The sequence below is a fragment of the Cladophialophora immunda genome (assembly GCF_000835495.1).
Source record: "Cladophialophora immunda strain CBS 83496 unplaced genomic scaffold supercont1.7, whole genome shotgun sequence".
NCBI classification, from domain to species: domain Eukaryota; kingdom Fungi; phylum Ascomycota; class Eurotiomycetes; order Chaetothyriales; family Herpotrichiellaceae; genus Cladophialophora; species Cladophialophora immunda.
In genome coordinates, this window is record NW_015622547.1 from 106,464 (window position 1) to 121,924 (window position 15,461).

General features: G+C 51.9%; 3 protein-coding genes across 3 annotated transcripts; 1 reads left to right on the forward strand and 2 right to left on the reverse strand.

The window, feature by feature from the left end:
* Positions 1–672: 672 nt before the first annotated feature.
* On the reverse strand, positions 673–5,845 carry PV07_10870 (uncharacterized protein; the record flags this gene model as incomplete). The annotated part of the gene is made up of 11 exons (XM_016398241.1): positions 673–1,204; positions 1,270–1,660; positions 1,770–1,992; positions 2,059–3,289; positions 4,217–4,355; positions 4,464–4,591; positions 4,741–5,038; positions 5,124–5,275; positions 5,425–5,490; positions 5,571–5,619; positions 5,752–5,845. 11 exons carry the CDS (start codon positions 5,843–5,845, stop codon positions 769–771), a joined length of 3,207 nt encoding a protein of 1,068 aa, XP_016242803.1. The 3' UTR covers positions 673–768.
* Positions 5,846–11,712: 5,867 nt separating this feature from the next.
* On the forward strand, positions 11,713–13,261 carry PV07_10871 (uncharacterized protein). The gene has a single exon (XM_016398242.1). It carries the CDS (start codon positions 11,832–11,834, stop codon positions 13,092–13,094), a length of 1,263 nt encoding a protein of 420 aa, XP_016242804.1. The 5' UTR covers positions 11,713–11,831; the 3' UTR covers positions 13,095–13,261.
* A 394-nt stretch (positions 13,262–13,655) lies between these two features.
* Positions 13,656–14,672, reverse strand: PV07_10872 (uncharacterized protein). The gene is made up of 2 exons (XM_016398243.1): positions 14,555–14,672; positions 13,656–14,496 (listed from the first exon to the last, which is right to left on the reverse strand). Exons 1-2 carry the CDS (start codon positions 14,602–14,604, stop codon positions 13,749–13,751), a joined length of 798 nt encoding a protein of 265 aa, XP_016242805.1. The 5' UTR covers positions 14,605–14,672; the 3' UTR covers positions 13,656–13,748.
* Between the last annotated feature and the right edge of the window lie 789 nt (positions 14,673–15,461).

The window sequence follows — 15,461 nt, forward strand, 5'->3', positions numbered from 1 at the left end:
GACTGATATCCCGGAAAAATATAACATCCGACTCAATCTCGTGTGCCCGTTTTGGACCGACACAGGCATTATTCCTCCAGAACAGCGTGAGAAGATTGTCTCGGCCAGGGAGTGCATGCAGCCGGCAGATGTTCCTGCGAAAGCGGTCGCGTATCTGTCCCTCAACCACCAATGCCAGGGAATGGTCTTGTATGCTGCGTGTGGCAAGTATTTCGACGTGGATTGGGGGTTTCAACTCACCCGCCCGGTGTGGCTTGGAGCGAAGAACCACTTGGACCGAGTCTCGTGGGAGGAAGATCCTGCCGCACTGGCATTCAGAACAAGGTTTGAGTGAAAGAGCCAGGAGAGCAATCTTCAACTCGTCGAGCCGAATGGACCAGAAGCAGGAAAGGCTCGAAAGCATAGCTTTCAGGAGAAGGGGCTCCTAGCAAGCTCCGTCTAGGCTTTAGCTGCTCCTCAAATAGCATGGGCCAGGCTGGCTACAACAGGGAAGAATTCTTTCTTTGTCTGTGAGATGGCCCCAAAACAATAAGACACCATGGCGTCATTACCCAACTCTTCACATTGTTTTCTATGGCAATGCCAATGACCTCTTTTTAGGTAGCAATAGTAGAGCAGTGCCGACCTGAGACAGAGTTTGCTCCTCTGGGGATATTATACGCGTGCAAGGCCACAATTCTTACACTATAGACTGGCTGACAGAAAAGCTATTGAATAGCGAAAGCAGCAAGGCGGAACATAACCTTCCAGCTGGGATCGTAAGTTTTGTTACTGAGTGGCCTGTGTCGCCGCATACCACGTCTGTGGGTCAAAGAGGTCGTCAGAAAACACAGTCTCGAGGTTACCGCCGGCGTTGAAGTTCAGGAAGAAGTTCATGTCCTGCAGCGGATCACAGTCGAAGGCCGATTTCTCAGTGGGGGGACCATCCTGGTTGAAGCCAGTCCCGACTTCTTCACCCCCGGGGTCAGGGCTTTGCCACCGCGAAGCATGTGGCAGTATTCGGAGAGGTAAGAAATCCTTTTCGGCCAAGATCTTGAACAAAGAGCACGCCCAAGCTGAGGCAGGCCAAAATGATTCCATCTCCTCCAAAATCATGGTCCCAAGCTCGTACTTATTGGTTGCAATCCTGTCGACCCGGCCTTTATCTCGGGCTTCTTTGATGATTTCGGCGTACGTTACCATGGCCCCAAAGATGGGTGTGTTCCTGAATCTGGGTCAGTGGTGTGTAGCCCCCAAGGCGGCGCCTTAGAGAGGAAGATGCCAACTTACAAAAAGTTGGGAGAATATCTCAGGCAATCAGAATGCAGGAGCTCTTCATATAAATTCAGCGTCCTGGCAGCTGCTCGGACCATTTCCGCCCGGACCTCAGACAGACTGTGCGAGAAAGCAGCATCCCAAGCTTGACGGTTTTCAATGTGTCTTCGCAGGTAGCGACAGGCAATCGACAAGGTCCGTTCAGTGCTCAGCTGCAGAAACGTGATCCAACGCATCTGGGTAGGGACGGACTTTCCATTTTTCGCCCCCGCATCAGACTGGCTGGTGATGTAGCTACATAGCTCCGTTCGCAGGACTGTGATTTCTTGTTGGCATTGATACAGATCTCTAATCGCCTCGTCGCTGCCGAGAGCGTAATCCAAATCGATCATGATCGTTCGGTCGACTGATGAGGGAATGAAAGTCAATTATCGAACTCGAACCACCGTCGAAAGCATAAAAGAATGGGTCACGGAAACAAGAGCTAAATAAAACGACCCAAGGAGCAAACTTACGTAGAGCGGCCTGGCGAGCGGTCTTGATGGCGTAAAAGATTTGGGCCGGTGAGTATTCGGTGAATTCCACCAGAGCTTGCGCCCCTGGGTCAGGGGACTGGCCGAGGGGACATTCATCCGGCCTTTCGTAGAAGTCTGCATCACTCAGCTCTTCAACATCGATTTCCTTGCTGTTGATCGTGATGGGACGGCCCATGGCAACTGAGGCGTTGCAGTCCCTGCTCTAGTCCCAATCAGAATGCGAAGATGGAGGAGGAACCTGTGAGTGAGTCCGCGGGGTTCAACTCACGTAGACAGTCCAGAGGATTCTGCGCCACATTGATCGATCCTGTTGACTTAGACGTGCTGCGGCGGGCACAGCCTTATGCAGTCCGATGGCTAGCGCCAGGTTCGAGGCACACGAGATCCAGTATTTGGTCCCCTTTTCCTCGCTGAAGTCGGACCACCACATACTAACAAATAAAAGAGTTTGGATGATCTTGAGCTGGTCGTATTCGCAGTTCAATGCGTAGAGCAAGGTCGCGCGTTCGTAAAAATATGCCTTGGCCTCGTGGAGTGAGTCAAACCCCGCGCGTGTCAGTGAATCCTGGGAGACATATTGTGATGATGAAAAGAAAATCGAGTGCAAAAGCATGGGATATGTGACATGCCCGTTGGTGAAATTTTCGTAGATCTCGGTCAATTCGTATCTGTCGATAACGGGACAGGTAGGCAGTACGTGGTCTCTAAATGCGAGAAAAAACATGCGTGCAACAGAGATCTCCGGGAAATAGAGAACATTCTTGAGCCTAGTAAGGTAAAACGTGTCCACCGAATTCAAGTGGCCAAAGACGGTATCTCCGCTGCTAGTGGACTGGAGCATTTTCGGTTCCCACCAGTGTGATGGACATGTAGCGACAGGAAATGGCTCGTTGGAGAGACTCATGCTGGTCGACTGTCGCGTTTCTGGTACAAGACGGCTGATCCTTTTGAAACGTCGATGTCCGGCCATATGAGGCAGGAAAGAGTGGGAAAGGGTGTCGCCAGAATACACAAAGTATCTCCGGGGTTTGCTTTTTGTTGTCGAGGCTGTCCTCGGTTGAGCAGAATCTCCAAGCGTTGCCGCTCCCAAAGAGACTGCAGAGTGACTCTCAGAGGTGTGTCTGACGGCCTCGAGAGGACCGCTCCAAACATTGTTCTCGAAAGCATTGGCAGTGGTGGGAGCACCGCCACTTGAAGACCTTGCTCCTGACGAGACCGAGGCGACCGTTGGAAGATCGTTAAGATCGCGATGAGCCTCGTTCTGGTCACACACCGTGTTCTGGAGCCCGTGGTTTCGTACGCCATAGTCGCCGCCAACCAATGCGTCCGGCTGTCTTGTTGCTGTCTCAAAAACAGAGTGAGCTTGGTCGGCGGATGTGGGCTTGGGCCTCAGCTGCCCTTGCAGGCCGTCTACAGATGCACTCTGCGCGTCTCCCAGCAGGCCATCGATCGGAGTGACAGTGGTGTTGTAGGAACCTTTCTGACGCTGGCGATATTGCCTTGCAAATTTGACAAGTTAGCCGCGCAATCTCTGCTTGGGGAGCATTCTACGAACCGTCTTCGCTCTGGTCCCAGCTCACACGGAACCCCAATCGACACGCAGGAGGAACACTGGCCGTCATTTCCGGGCGAAGCTGCATTGCAGCGGACTTTGCGTGCATGACAACGCAAGCAAGCTCTAGCTGCCCTCCCGCCGCGGGGAGCCATTGACGCTGGTCGAGCTTTAGCTCCAGCATCCGAAGTCAGCATCTTGGCCGTTTGTTGCCGACACCTTTCATCCGATTGACAGAGAGAGGTAAGTAGAGGCCGATTGAAATGGAGAGGGCGCTCGGAGCAACAGATGCGGCAGATTTGGGATATAAAGCCCCTACTGCTCTGAGGCGAAGTCGGTCCGAGGTAAACCGGGACGCGCTAACCGACAAAGGAAGGATCTGGATCCACTTCTCTACCTCCGAGCATCCTCCGTACTCCAAAGCGAAAGCCGGTAGTCGAGGGCTGGGGGGATGGAGACACACACGCACCATCCGGAGGCATTGTACAGTCTGAATGGACTGAGAAAATTCTTCAAATTTCAAATCGGCTCTTGGCTTCTGCTCGGCTCTCGGTCGCTTGCGGACTGACGGGTCGAGGGTCAACAAATCTCGCGGACAGAAGTGAGGTTAGGAGATTGTGAGCTTTCACAGTCTCGATCTCCACCAAGTGTGTAGTTTGAGGGTTGTAATCTATAGACACGGTGGTCCGATCATTGAGAATGTTACTACGGCATATGTGGTATTGTTGTTGAGGTATTGCTTGGACGGGATTTGGAATCGCATCTGTCAAAAGCGACTTTAGCTCCACACTACTTGCGGCTACATGACGTCCTGCATCTGTGGCAGCTAGTAAATCAATCTCCCGCGTCCTCACGTCTTCAGTTGACTACGGACGGTCCCGTCAGTCTGTGGCTAGTTTTCAGGACTATTTCTTGCCATTGTTTGAGGAAGTCGCCGTCCTCGTAGTCGTCGTGGTTCACGTCCAAGTATCCTCGAGGCGCCCACATGCGAGGAACAATCGCGAGTGATCGACCTAGGATTGAGCATCAGTATGCTGAGTAACGTGATGAATTTGTATGTATGGTCAGGAACTGGCCATGACCACCATGTTACTCTCTCCATAGGATACCCAGTCACTTACCACAGATACTTGTGTCGGAAGCGATCCTTATAAGAGCTTCAGCCGCGTCCTGTATAGAGGCGAAGACGGCTCCTTTCGAAGTGATGCGTTCCGCGACGGCATCACTGATGATATCAGTCTTGATGTACCTTCAGAATCCGGCAAGTGGTCAGCGCATCATCCGTGCATAAGTCTTGCAAAATCTGCGTTGATCTGCCGTTAAATAGTTTCACGGAGGTTCTCATGCGTGAGGGATGTCGCACTCGATACATAAACAGGCACAACCAACAATTCTTACCATGGAGCGATGTAGTTGACTCTGGTGCCGTGCTGCAGCGACGTTCTCCTCAAGCACCTCATCGTACCTCGAAGCCCAAACTTGGAGGCATTGTACTGTGGTGAACCGGGCTGATCAACGTATCCGGCAAGGCTGCCCTGTAGAATAAGACTAGAGTCCGACCTTTCATTCCCTGCTGCCACCGCCGCGTTGAATTGCTTGCGGAAGTAGAAGAGAGCCAACTTGACCGTGTAAAAGACGCCAATGAGATTGATGTCCAATATCTTGAGGTCTGGTTTCTGTGGTGCCTGTGCGGAGGCTTGAGCGGTTATGCACGACAGTCAGTCTCGAATGTGGCCATGTCATTGTCATCGGAGGCGGGAGTAGGTGGATGTGATACTCACAATCATCAACAAAAACTGGATCTTGTCCACTGATTCCTGCATTGGCCACAACGATATCAATACAACCACTTGGCGACCTTGCAAGCGCCTCTTCGAACATCCTTGCCTGATCGTCCCAACTGGTCACATCACAATGCCATGTCCAGATTTGTCTGTTTGGAGAGAGGACTAAGTGTTAGAAAGAGATTTCTTTGCGAGGGCGGCAAAGCCAGGGGCAGCGGTCATGCGACCACTCCCCTTGCCATGTAAAAGACTTCGAGAAAAAAGATATACAACGCCACCTGGGGAGATTCAAGCGTACCCTGGGTATGAAGATGCTATCTCGGCGGAGCGACGGTCGTCGAGGTCACCAATCATGACATGAGCTCTGCAACGGAAACTCCCATTAGCCATCGCATCTGACCTTATATGTGATATCGGGGTCCTTTATGACATGATCGAGTGTACCCTGCGCTGGCTAAAGCCTGGGCATAAGCTGCCCCGATTCCATTGGCCCCTATGTCAACAGAGAGTTATCGTCAGTAAGCTCTCGACGGTTGGAAGGCTGATTGCCAAAGTCCTCCATTTTCCACTCAGACGATCAGATGCTCATCGCCTGGTTGCGACAGGAGTTTGATATCTTACATACCCCCTGTAATGATGGCAGTCTTGCCTTTGACTTTGCTCCGATCAGGCTCGACACTGCAGTCGGTGGCATCTCGGCCGCTGTGGCTCACAGACATCTTGATGCTGTAGGAGTTCGCCGTTGCTTTCTAACAAGCCTTGGCCGTTTTCAAAAGATGATCAGATGTTGTGGCAGGTGTGGTGATATGGTTGAATACTGGTGATGGGCCAGTCTGTCCCAGGTGTTTACTCACGTCTTTTTAATCAAGTACATCCATTACCAGCATGCCGCGTACAGTGTTGAGCCCCTCCTCGCACTAACCTCGGGCCAAAGCGTCAATGGTCCATGACCAAGATGCGAACTTCGGCTGCCAAGTGTGTTGGCCCACAGTTTGTCGGCTCAAATTACACAACCGATCCAACCGGAAATTGCTGCAGCATTGCCATCAATTTCCCCACCGCCTAGAACTATTGGCGGCTCGTATAGGGACTCACCACAGCATACACAGCCTCATGGTTCACGGGCAGGAATTGGTTAGGTCAAGTCAGCGATTAGCCGTCATTCTTATAAGACTCATCAGACGGCTCACAGACCCTGCAAACAGTCATTCGAAGCTGTCGTATAGGGGCTCCGTAGTCCAGTTGGAGCTGTTCAGCATGACTGGACATCGATCGAGAGAGTTGAAATTTGAAACCAAGGTCAACATTTCATGATCTGAATCTGCTCTATCTCTACCAGATCTGCTCCGGGTTTGCGCCACTAGACCCCGTCGATATACCAAGAAATGTCGTTCCCATCCACTTCTCTCTGCGAGAAGCCATTGCCGAAGTAGGAGAATCTGTTGACACTGTTGTATACCCAATCATAGTCCTTTGACACGCGGAGAGTTAGTACCCCGGCTGGAAGCGTTTGGTGACATATAGGAAAGAGGGATAAATACCTCGTAGCGTGGTTTTGCCATTGCTTCGAAGAAGTGCAATCGACTTCCCGGCCACATCATGATAGGACCATCCGCCGTGCCGCCTTTAAACCACGACCGACAAGGCGAGCTCCACGCGGTGCGCTTCAGGAACAGCTCTCGATGACGTCTGAAATCTTCCACCGCCTCCATTTTGGGGGCAAAGGATTTCACGTCTTCTGTCTGGAGCTTCTCCACAAACTTTTCGAGGTAGCGTGTAATTATTTCAATCACAGGGAGAATGGACCCGTGCCCGTACGGCCCGAATGGTCCATTGATCACTGGCAGTGTAGATCGTGAGTACTTGGACCCAGACGAAAGAACCGCGCGTTATTAATGCGACAGGGAATGTCAGGACTTACTGAAGTAATTTGGGAAGTCCGGGACGGTTGCGCTGAGATATGTATATGGTTGGTCTTTCCAAGCATCTCGCAAGTCGATCCCACGTTGACCTACAATGGGATACCGGGGTCGGAAGGATACATCAAACCCCGTAGCACAGATGAGCACGTCGATCTTGCGTTGTTTTCCATCGGTTGTGATGATGCCTTCTTCGGTGATCTCCTGGATTGGGGAGAATGTCACCTCACACTTTCCTTCGTCGGTCAAGCACTCTAGGTATCCGTTGCCTGGGGTTGGTCGCTGTTGTAGGCAGTCAGCAAGTCAAGAGCGGCCAGTGGAACGAATTGTGTTTAATGATATACCCTGCAGCCTACTGCGTAATTGGTGGGAACCATCTTCGAGATCAAGTCTTCTCTTCCTTGGAGTTTTTTGGCCATTTCCAGCCTTGCGAACTAGAGTGGCGTCAGGATTCTGGAGGATACTCGACCGGTCAACAGCAACGTACCGCAAGTGCTTCTGCCTGCTCAGGAGACCCATTGATTATCTGATCAAGATTCGATTAGCCCAGCTTCCGAGGAGCCAACTCAAATGGCAGACGAACAAATTTAAATCGTTGGTTGAGCTCTTCTTCCACCATCTTGCGATAATGAAGGTACTTGGCTGGATTCGCAGCGAAATCGGCCTTTTGCTCTGCGCTGTCTGTTTGTCTAAGTCAGCTGCACTGTGTGTGCTTCCTCGAGTCTGCTTAAGCTCTCACAGTTGAAGTTGGCGCCATTTTCGCCGGCATACTTTTGGGCAAATCCCGCCGTGATCCAGGTAGATGACCGTTGGTAGGAAATCATTTTCTTCACACCTATACTGGGTCTTGAGTATTCTTGTCACCTCTTCCAGTGTCTCCTAGACTCACGAGGAAATATAGCAGGAATAATCTGGACGGCGCTCGAGCCGTTTCCAATGATGCCGACGACCTTGTCGTCCAAGCTGACAGTATCATCCCAGGCCGCACTGTGCACTTTGTTTTTGAATTTCTCGACTCCAGAAACAGCCGGCCATTTCCAGTGACTGTACGTTGGATTAGCATCCTGAACTCCACACCACACAAAGTCTGGCAACGTCCCTACAGCACAGATATCACTTACTTCAAGACTCCTGTGGCATTAATGAGAACCTCGCCCTCGTCGTAGAAGGCTGCTTCCTCGTTTCCGTTAGGGGTGACCTTCATCTTCCACTTCCCAGCCTCCTCGTTCCACCATGCCCCCGAGACGGCGTGTCTCAGCTTGACAAATCCATGCATTTCATGCTTGTCCACAATGTCCTTGAAGTACCCCAGGATCTCCTGTGAGGTTGCATAACTACCGCCTGTCAGTGATAAAGCGCCGATGATGACGAGGATAACTGCCTTACTAGCTAGTCCAGTCGGGCTTTGAGTGCCACGAAAACATATAATTGACAGCCGGCTGTGGAGGAGTTAGGGTCAATCTGGCACACCAGAGGTCGAAACACCTACAATATCACAGGCGCAACCGGGATACCTAGAAGCACATCAGCGGAATTCGCTTCACATCCTTCTTTAGAAGCGTACTTATTCTCAAACCAAGTACCCCCAACTTCGTCGTTCTTCTCGTAACATTGCACCACAACGTTGTTGTCTTTCCGTTGGCCAATTGCATGGACAATGTTGATGGCAGCGGCACCAAAGCCAATCACTAGAATCTTGATCGGACGTCGAGCCCCAAGATAAGTATCGGGTATCACGTAGCCAGTCTCATCTGCCTTGGGGACTTTCTTTGCGTAATTGACAACTGTTTCCAGCACATCACTGGACGTTTCGGGCATGGATTCCTCTTTTAAAATTCCAGGAGCCATAATGGGGCCCTCACTATGTATCACAGGCACTCAGTCAACAGCCGTTGTCTGTCGAGATGTTATATCTGGTGGGCGTAGCTTGCAGCTTCCAAGGGAGGCTAGGTCGGCTCGTCAAGCTCCATATCAGTCTGCAATGGCGGCAGGTCGAGACGGGCCATCGTGCAGAGACAGACTTGCCACTCGGTCCAGGTTTACCGTCATTCACCTGATCGACGAAACATATTCCCGTATCGCGCTTTGTTTGAAGCCGAATGTTCGGCCCCAGGGAGCGGTTGAAGAATGGCTCCGCTCGTGTCGGCTGAAGGACTGCTTTGGCATTATCTCGTTCCCCAGAAGTGCATGGGTACAAAGCTCGGGCTGGTCCACTGGCTTGATGGTCTCATTGCTCGACCGGGCCACTGCCGATTGGACCAGGCATGCACCAATCGGTGGAAATGGGCATCTGGGACGATTGCCAAAACCTCTGGGTGGTGAGCCTCGGTCGAACCCTTTCGGCTAGTTCCAAACAGATGCTCCCGCTATAGTAACATCACCATTCATAGTCTGTCTCGCTTTTGGCCCTGCACCCATGGTCGCTGTCACTCGAAGCTGATATGGCTAGAACGCCGAAAAAGGTCCACTCGGACTGTGTATACGATTTGCGCGCCTTTGACCCTTCAAACACGAGCTCTCAAACGGTACAGCTGAACCGTTCCTGCCATTTGGCACGTCAGCAAGATGAGAAATGGTGGGAGGTATGGGCACTTGTTCATCCTTTGCCCCTGGGAATTGGCTCCCAGTTCACCATAACGCGAACCTAACCGTTGCCAGGTCGGAGCACAAGTCTACCGTGATATGCGGGAGAAAGGACAGACCGTCTTCCCAGCGTATACCTTTGTTGAAGGGGCGACGAACGTTGACATTCCGTCCAGGGAAGACGGGAGAACGGTCATGTGCCGAGTCGTGAGGCCTTCCGCGTCTTCAACGATACAACGAGGGATCTTCCTGCACATCCACGGCGGAGGCTGGGTTCTGGGGACAGCCAAAGGGTAACAGTCCAGCACCACGTCGGAAACCCCCTGTCTTAACTGTTTCAAGCCAGGACCACCTTTTGAGTCACATCGCAGAAAATACGGGCTTAATCGTGCTCTCCGTCGAATATAGACTTGCACCTGAGCATAGATACCCAGCCGCCCTCCACGATTGCGAGGATGTTGCCGGCTGGCTTGTTTCGAACGCAGAAGCAACGGTAGGTGGCACCACAGCAAGACGATTCTTCTGCTAATGGCCTGCTTCAGCTAGGCGGAAAGTTTTGCTTCCTGGGTGGAGAGGTAAATCCTACACTCTTCCTAGGTGCGGGATCATTGCTGACATTGACTTAGTCTGCAGGAGCAACGTTGTCTGCGCTGGCCTTGCTTCATCTCAAGGAGAATGATAAAGCTGCGGGAATCAAGGGCGTGGTCTTGAGTTATGGGTGCTTTGATTTGTCCATCCTCCCTTCGTTGAAGCTCGCGCCCAGTACTTCTCCTATCCTTGGGCTCGAAGACGCTGAACGGTTTTTCAGTGCCTATCTTCAAGACATGCCCTTGGAAGCTCGGAAGACCAGGAAGGTGTCCCCAGCTTACGGCGACTTGTCTGGACTATGCCCAGCGCTATTCCTGGTCGGAACCGAGGATGCGTTAGTTGATGATTCGGCCTTGATGCATTTCCGGTGGCTACGATACGGAAATCCGGCCACACTGCGTTTCGTGCCTGGTGCGCCCCATGGTTTTACGTTGTTTGATGCTGCTGCCGTGGAGATTGCTATGAGGGGTTGGCAAATCATCATCGATTTTGTCCAGAGCCTGCTCTGATGAGCCATGACGGACCGTCTATCGTGGACTCACCTGACTACTTCCAGTGAGAGACCCAGCAGGGATCCTCTAACAGATCATGATCCCTCATTGCCAATGTATCTTCTGGAGAAACGGGGGCCGCTGGTGTAGACTTAGAGTTGGTATCAACAAAATTTGGAAGCAGTGATAACACTGTATGAGCCCGGGCATCTACATAAAGAGGAAGCGAGTGTATATCACTTTCGAGACCGATTTCCATTCAGTGAGCTCTTCGGAGACTTGTGATACATAAGGCCATTGACGATTCTGGGTAGTTTAGAGCTGAGCACGATTAGATATCTGATACAAGAGAGCTCGTCATGGCTCCAAGATCGCTGAAACGCGAGCACCGCTTGTAAAACTCGTGCAAGGTCAATTGGAACCGGCCAAATGCTCCTAAGAGTGTTCTGTGCCCTTAGTATGCTGTTGCCTCGGGAAAGCGTTCTGCAACACCGTCAAAGCGTGGCTGTGTTCCTGACTTGACTGCTCCGGACGTTGCTGAGTTTGAGACCGAAGTCGTCAGCTGCCTTAGTCCAGTGCCCGTATATTCATCTTACATGACAGGCATCCGAGAACAAGCCACTCAAGATCGCCATACCTTTTGAGACTGGCCGGGGCTGGTGTGAGACCGGTGTGCTGCTTGCAGCTGGCGTGGAAGAGCATCTTTCTTCATACTCGCGATCAGCTGTGTGTAATTTGGGTGTCTCTTTTCCACAGAAGGCGCTGCGGCACATGCTTTGCGACCGTGTTAGTTTCTCGCCATAATGCCAGGACCATTGTGACAGTGGGAGCGAGAGGTAAGGGAGTGAGTCGAAGTCGGAGTAAGTCGAAGTCGGAGTAAGTCGAAGTCGGAGTAAGTCGTAAAGCGAGTTCTAATTGCATCTCTACTTAGGTCGCCGCCAAGTGATATGCGGGAGGTGCTGCCTCCACCGCATTCTAGAATCTAGACCCAATAACGCCGAGCGCGGGCTCCAAACTGCATATTTGTTTTCATCCGATATCAAAGTGCACAATCTTCCACCCAACCACTCATACCTATTACAGTTTGCCACATGAACCACGTCTAGTATCTCGGTCTCCCGAATATGGCTGAGGAACCCTCGTCGACCTTCTCCCTTGCCGGCAAAGGCCTCAAAATCGACAGCAAAGAAGATCTTGAGAAACACATCGACCTACTCACATCGTCCTCCTCGGTCACCCATATCGATCTCTCTGGAAATACGTTAGGCGTGTCCGCATGCGCCGCGCTCGCACCGATCTTGGCCTCAAAGTCGACTCTCCAAAGCGCCGACCTCCACGACATTTTCACCTCGCGTCTCCTTGATGAGATCCCCCCAGCATTATCGTCCCTTCTCACTGCCTTGCTCGAGTGCCCCAACCTCCACACGATAGACCTGAGCGACAATGCGTTCGGGCTCAACACGAAGGATCCTCTCGTCGATTTCCTGTCCAAACACACCCCGCTAAAACACCTGGTCTTAAATAACAATGGCATGGGTCCCGAGGCGGGCACGGCGATTGCCGAAGCACTCATCAAGCTTGCAGAGAGAAAAGAGGCGGCTAGGAAAGAAGGGAAGAACGTGCCACACCTGGAAAGCATTGTATGTGGTCGCAATAGGTTGGAGAACGGAAGCATGCCCGCCTGGGCGAGGGCTTACGAGGCACACAAGGCCGGAATTAAAAGCGTGAAGATGACCCAAAATGGTATCCGACCAGAGGGCATCTCCCACCTGATATCTTCTGGCCTATCGAAATGCGAAAATCTCGAGGTGCTAGACATGCAAGACAACACGTTCACACTGAAGGGTGCGCAGGCGCTCGCGAGAGCGCTGAATGGCTGGTCCAATCTCAAAGAACTAGGTGTTGGTGACGACCTGCTGGGCGCTCGTGGTGCGATCAAAGTTTTCGAGTCGTTCTCCGGGGGCGGTAACGAGAGTGTGGAGATCCTCAGATTACAGTACAATGATATCACCCCAGCGGGCGTGAAGTCACTGCTAAGAGCTGCAAAACACGATCTGCCCAGGTTACGACGGGTGGAATTGAACGGGAACAAGTTTGAGGAGGAGGACCCCTCAATCGAAGAGTTGGCTGCACTGTTGAGCGACAGAAAAGATGAGCTGGGCAAGGACGAGGACCCAGAGGGCCATTGGGGACTGGACGACTTGGATGAACTGGAAGGAGAAGAGGAGGAGGAGGAGGAAGAAGCCGAAGAGGAGGAAGAGGAGGAGGAAGAGCTAGCAGAGAGAATCCTCCAGGAGGCTGAGGAGGCCGAGGAGGAGAAGGTTGCAGAGGAGAAGGATAAAGAAGTCGATGAATTGGCCAAAGCCCTGGAAAAGACGCATGTATGAACGACAATCGACGCCGGATTAGAGTCGCAGCGCATATTTGGGTGTGGTTCGAGACATCAGGAATTCTTTTATTTTGGCGGACAGAGCGAACAGAGCATAGCACAACACGATACCCCGATAGACAACAAGTCACAATCTTGAACAAGCCGTACATTTTTCGTCCGCTCAAATCCACTCTATGTTACTGTGCTGTCCGCATCTCAGCTCGGTCCATCGAATGCAAGGTTCTCGTGATTAGAAGGGCGCAAGTCTGTAACGCGCTATGTCGCCTGTTCTGAGTCGACGTGCTAAAGACTTGGTCCTGTATGGAGGGTGCTCTTATGGGGAGCAAGCCTCTGCCTTCCCCTGTAGTGAAAGTAACCCCCTTGCATATCATTTGGCTAGCCACATTTCGCGAAGCCATATCGGCCGTCGGGGTGGGATGAGTGTAGGCTCCCACTTGGTAATCTTGTAGATTTAGCTGAGCGTCCTTCAAACTCAGGCTGACAGGAGTAGTACCGCTATTTCCGCATTCAATTCGGCGGTTTGACAGCAACTCTCCAACAGTTGCTCGACCTGGGGGGGGGGGGGGGGGATCTTTTATAGTGCTAGGAAGCCTTGTAAGCCCCTGGGAGATGGGAGGTTGCAACGTCCACGTCTTATGAAACAATGGAGCTAGCTGCCATAGATGCGTAAGAGCCGATCCTCTACGCCATCAAGAATGCTCCAATGATCCAGAACCTCCAGATTTTCAGCCTCCGCCTGGAACATCTTGTGAGGCTCCTGGCCTGGACCGAAGGGATTGGCATTTGCGCCCGGATTCATTTGCGCCATCTGCTGCGCCATCTGGCTGGCCGCGTTCTCATTGCCGAGAATGAAGATGAAAACGCTTTGAAGCCCGAAGAGACATAAAAAGTACCACGACAAGCTGGACACCCATCTGACATCCAGGTCTCGAGTCATGACGCCTGACTGCAACATAGACTTGAATCGAATAGTGAGTGGGAAGGGCAGCTTGAGAATGACGAAGCCCGCGAAGAAGGCGTTGATCCAGGACATGATCAGTGTCTGAGGGATCATCATCGCCATGTTTCCTTTCATCATTCCCATCATACCCTCCATGGCCGCAGGGTCAGACATTGGATTTGCTGCGCCTTGATCCTTGGAGTCCGGCCCTCCTTTCAAAAACGTGCCCTTGTGGTAGCCATCGACAAGGTATTCTTTCCGGCGGTTGAACGAAGGTGTGGTCACCGCGGCAGCTGCGTTATTGCGCAGGTTGATGCCACGGAGAAGCGCTTGCCGTTCACGAGACTCGGGAAGGCTGTTCGGAGGTTTGGGCGGAGTATGTAGTAGAACCGTGGCGTAGTGTCGGAGGACTCCGGTCAATATCATCACAATGGTAATGGGCAGTAAGATCCAATAGCTTTTGAAGCATGTCAGTCAGTAAAGAGCAGATATTGTGTCTGGAGAAAGCAACTCACAACAGAGCGGGATCACGATGGATCATTTGCTCCGTCCCTTCGACAGCCATCTTGTTGTCGACCGTAGTCCCGCAGAGAGTGCGAATAGGTACGCAGGCTAACTTGATGTAGGACCGTGATCGTGCTCTCGATATTGAGATGGGCGAGGAGACTTTAAGCAGCGGCCCGGGAAACCTGCCTAATTCTTGAACCGTTGAGGATGTGGGGCCTTTCCGCCCAAAAAGGGTCTATATTGACTTCAGATCCATGTTCACACCGTTATGCTCCAGGAGACTGCCTTGTAAACACAGAGATGAAGGATATTGGACGAGGCGCTCTACATGGTGTCATGACGTGATATTCGCCGGTGTATATCGACACAACAACAATTGAAAAATCGCAAGGTTTGCCAGGTCAACAATGGCATGCAGCAAGTGTGAGTATGAAGTATTTCATGAACGTGAGTCATATTATATCTCCTTATGGAGACGGCGCCTTCTCTAGACGCGAAGCAGGCTTGCTATCCACATAAAGACGAATACCACCACAAAAGCCAACCCTCGCTCTCCTTCATTTGCCTATGGCGCATTCTTCATAGGCCAACCCATTCCTCAGCCTCGTCGGCGCCCTCAGCCTTGTCGACAAGCTCCCATTCCGCCAGCTCACAGGCCTCGCATGTCTTCATCACAGCCAGCTCCTTGTACTTCGCGACCTTGATCAAGTGTTTTGGGCATTTTGGCTTTTCCACCCAGCTGACGGCCCATAGCCCTTTGCATGTCTGATAGTTCTTGCAAATGTACAGGATAATGCCCTCCAATTTGTGGTCATCGTCAGTCTGCTTCTCGTTGATCGATGAGAGAATGGCAGACGCGTCGGTAGGAGGTTCGTTAACGAATTGGACGTTGCTGCGAATGGGGAGGAGAGTGCG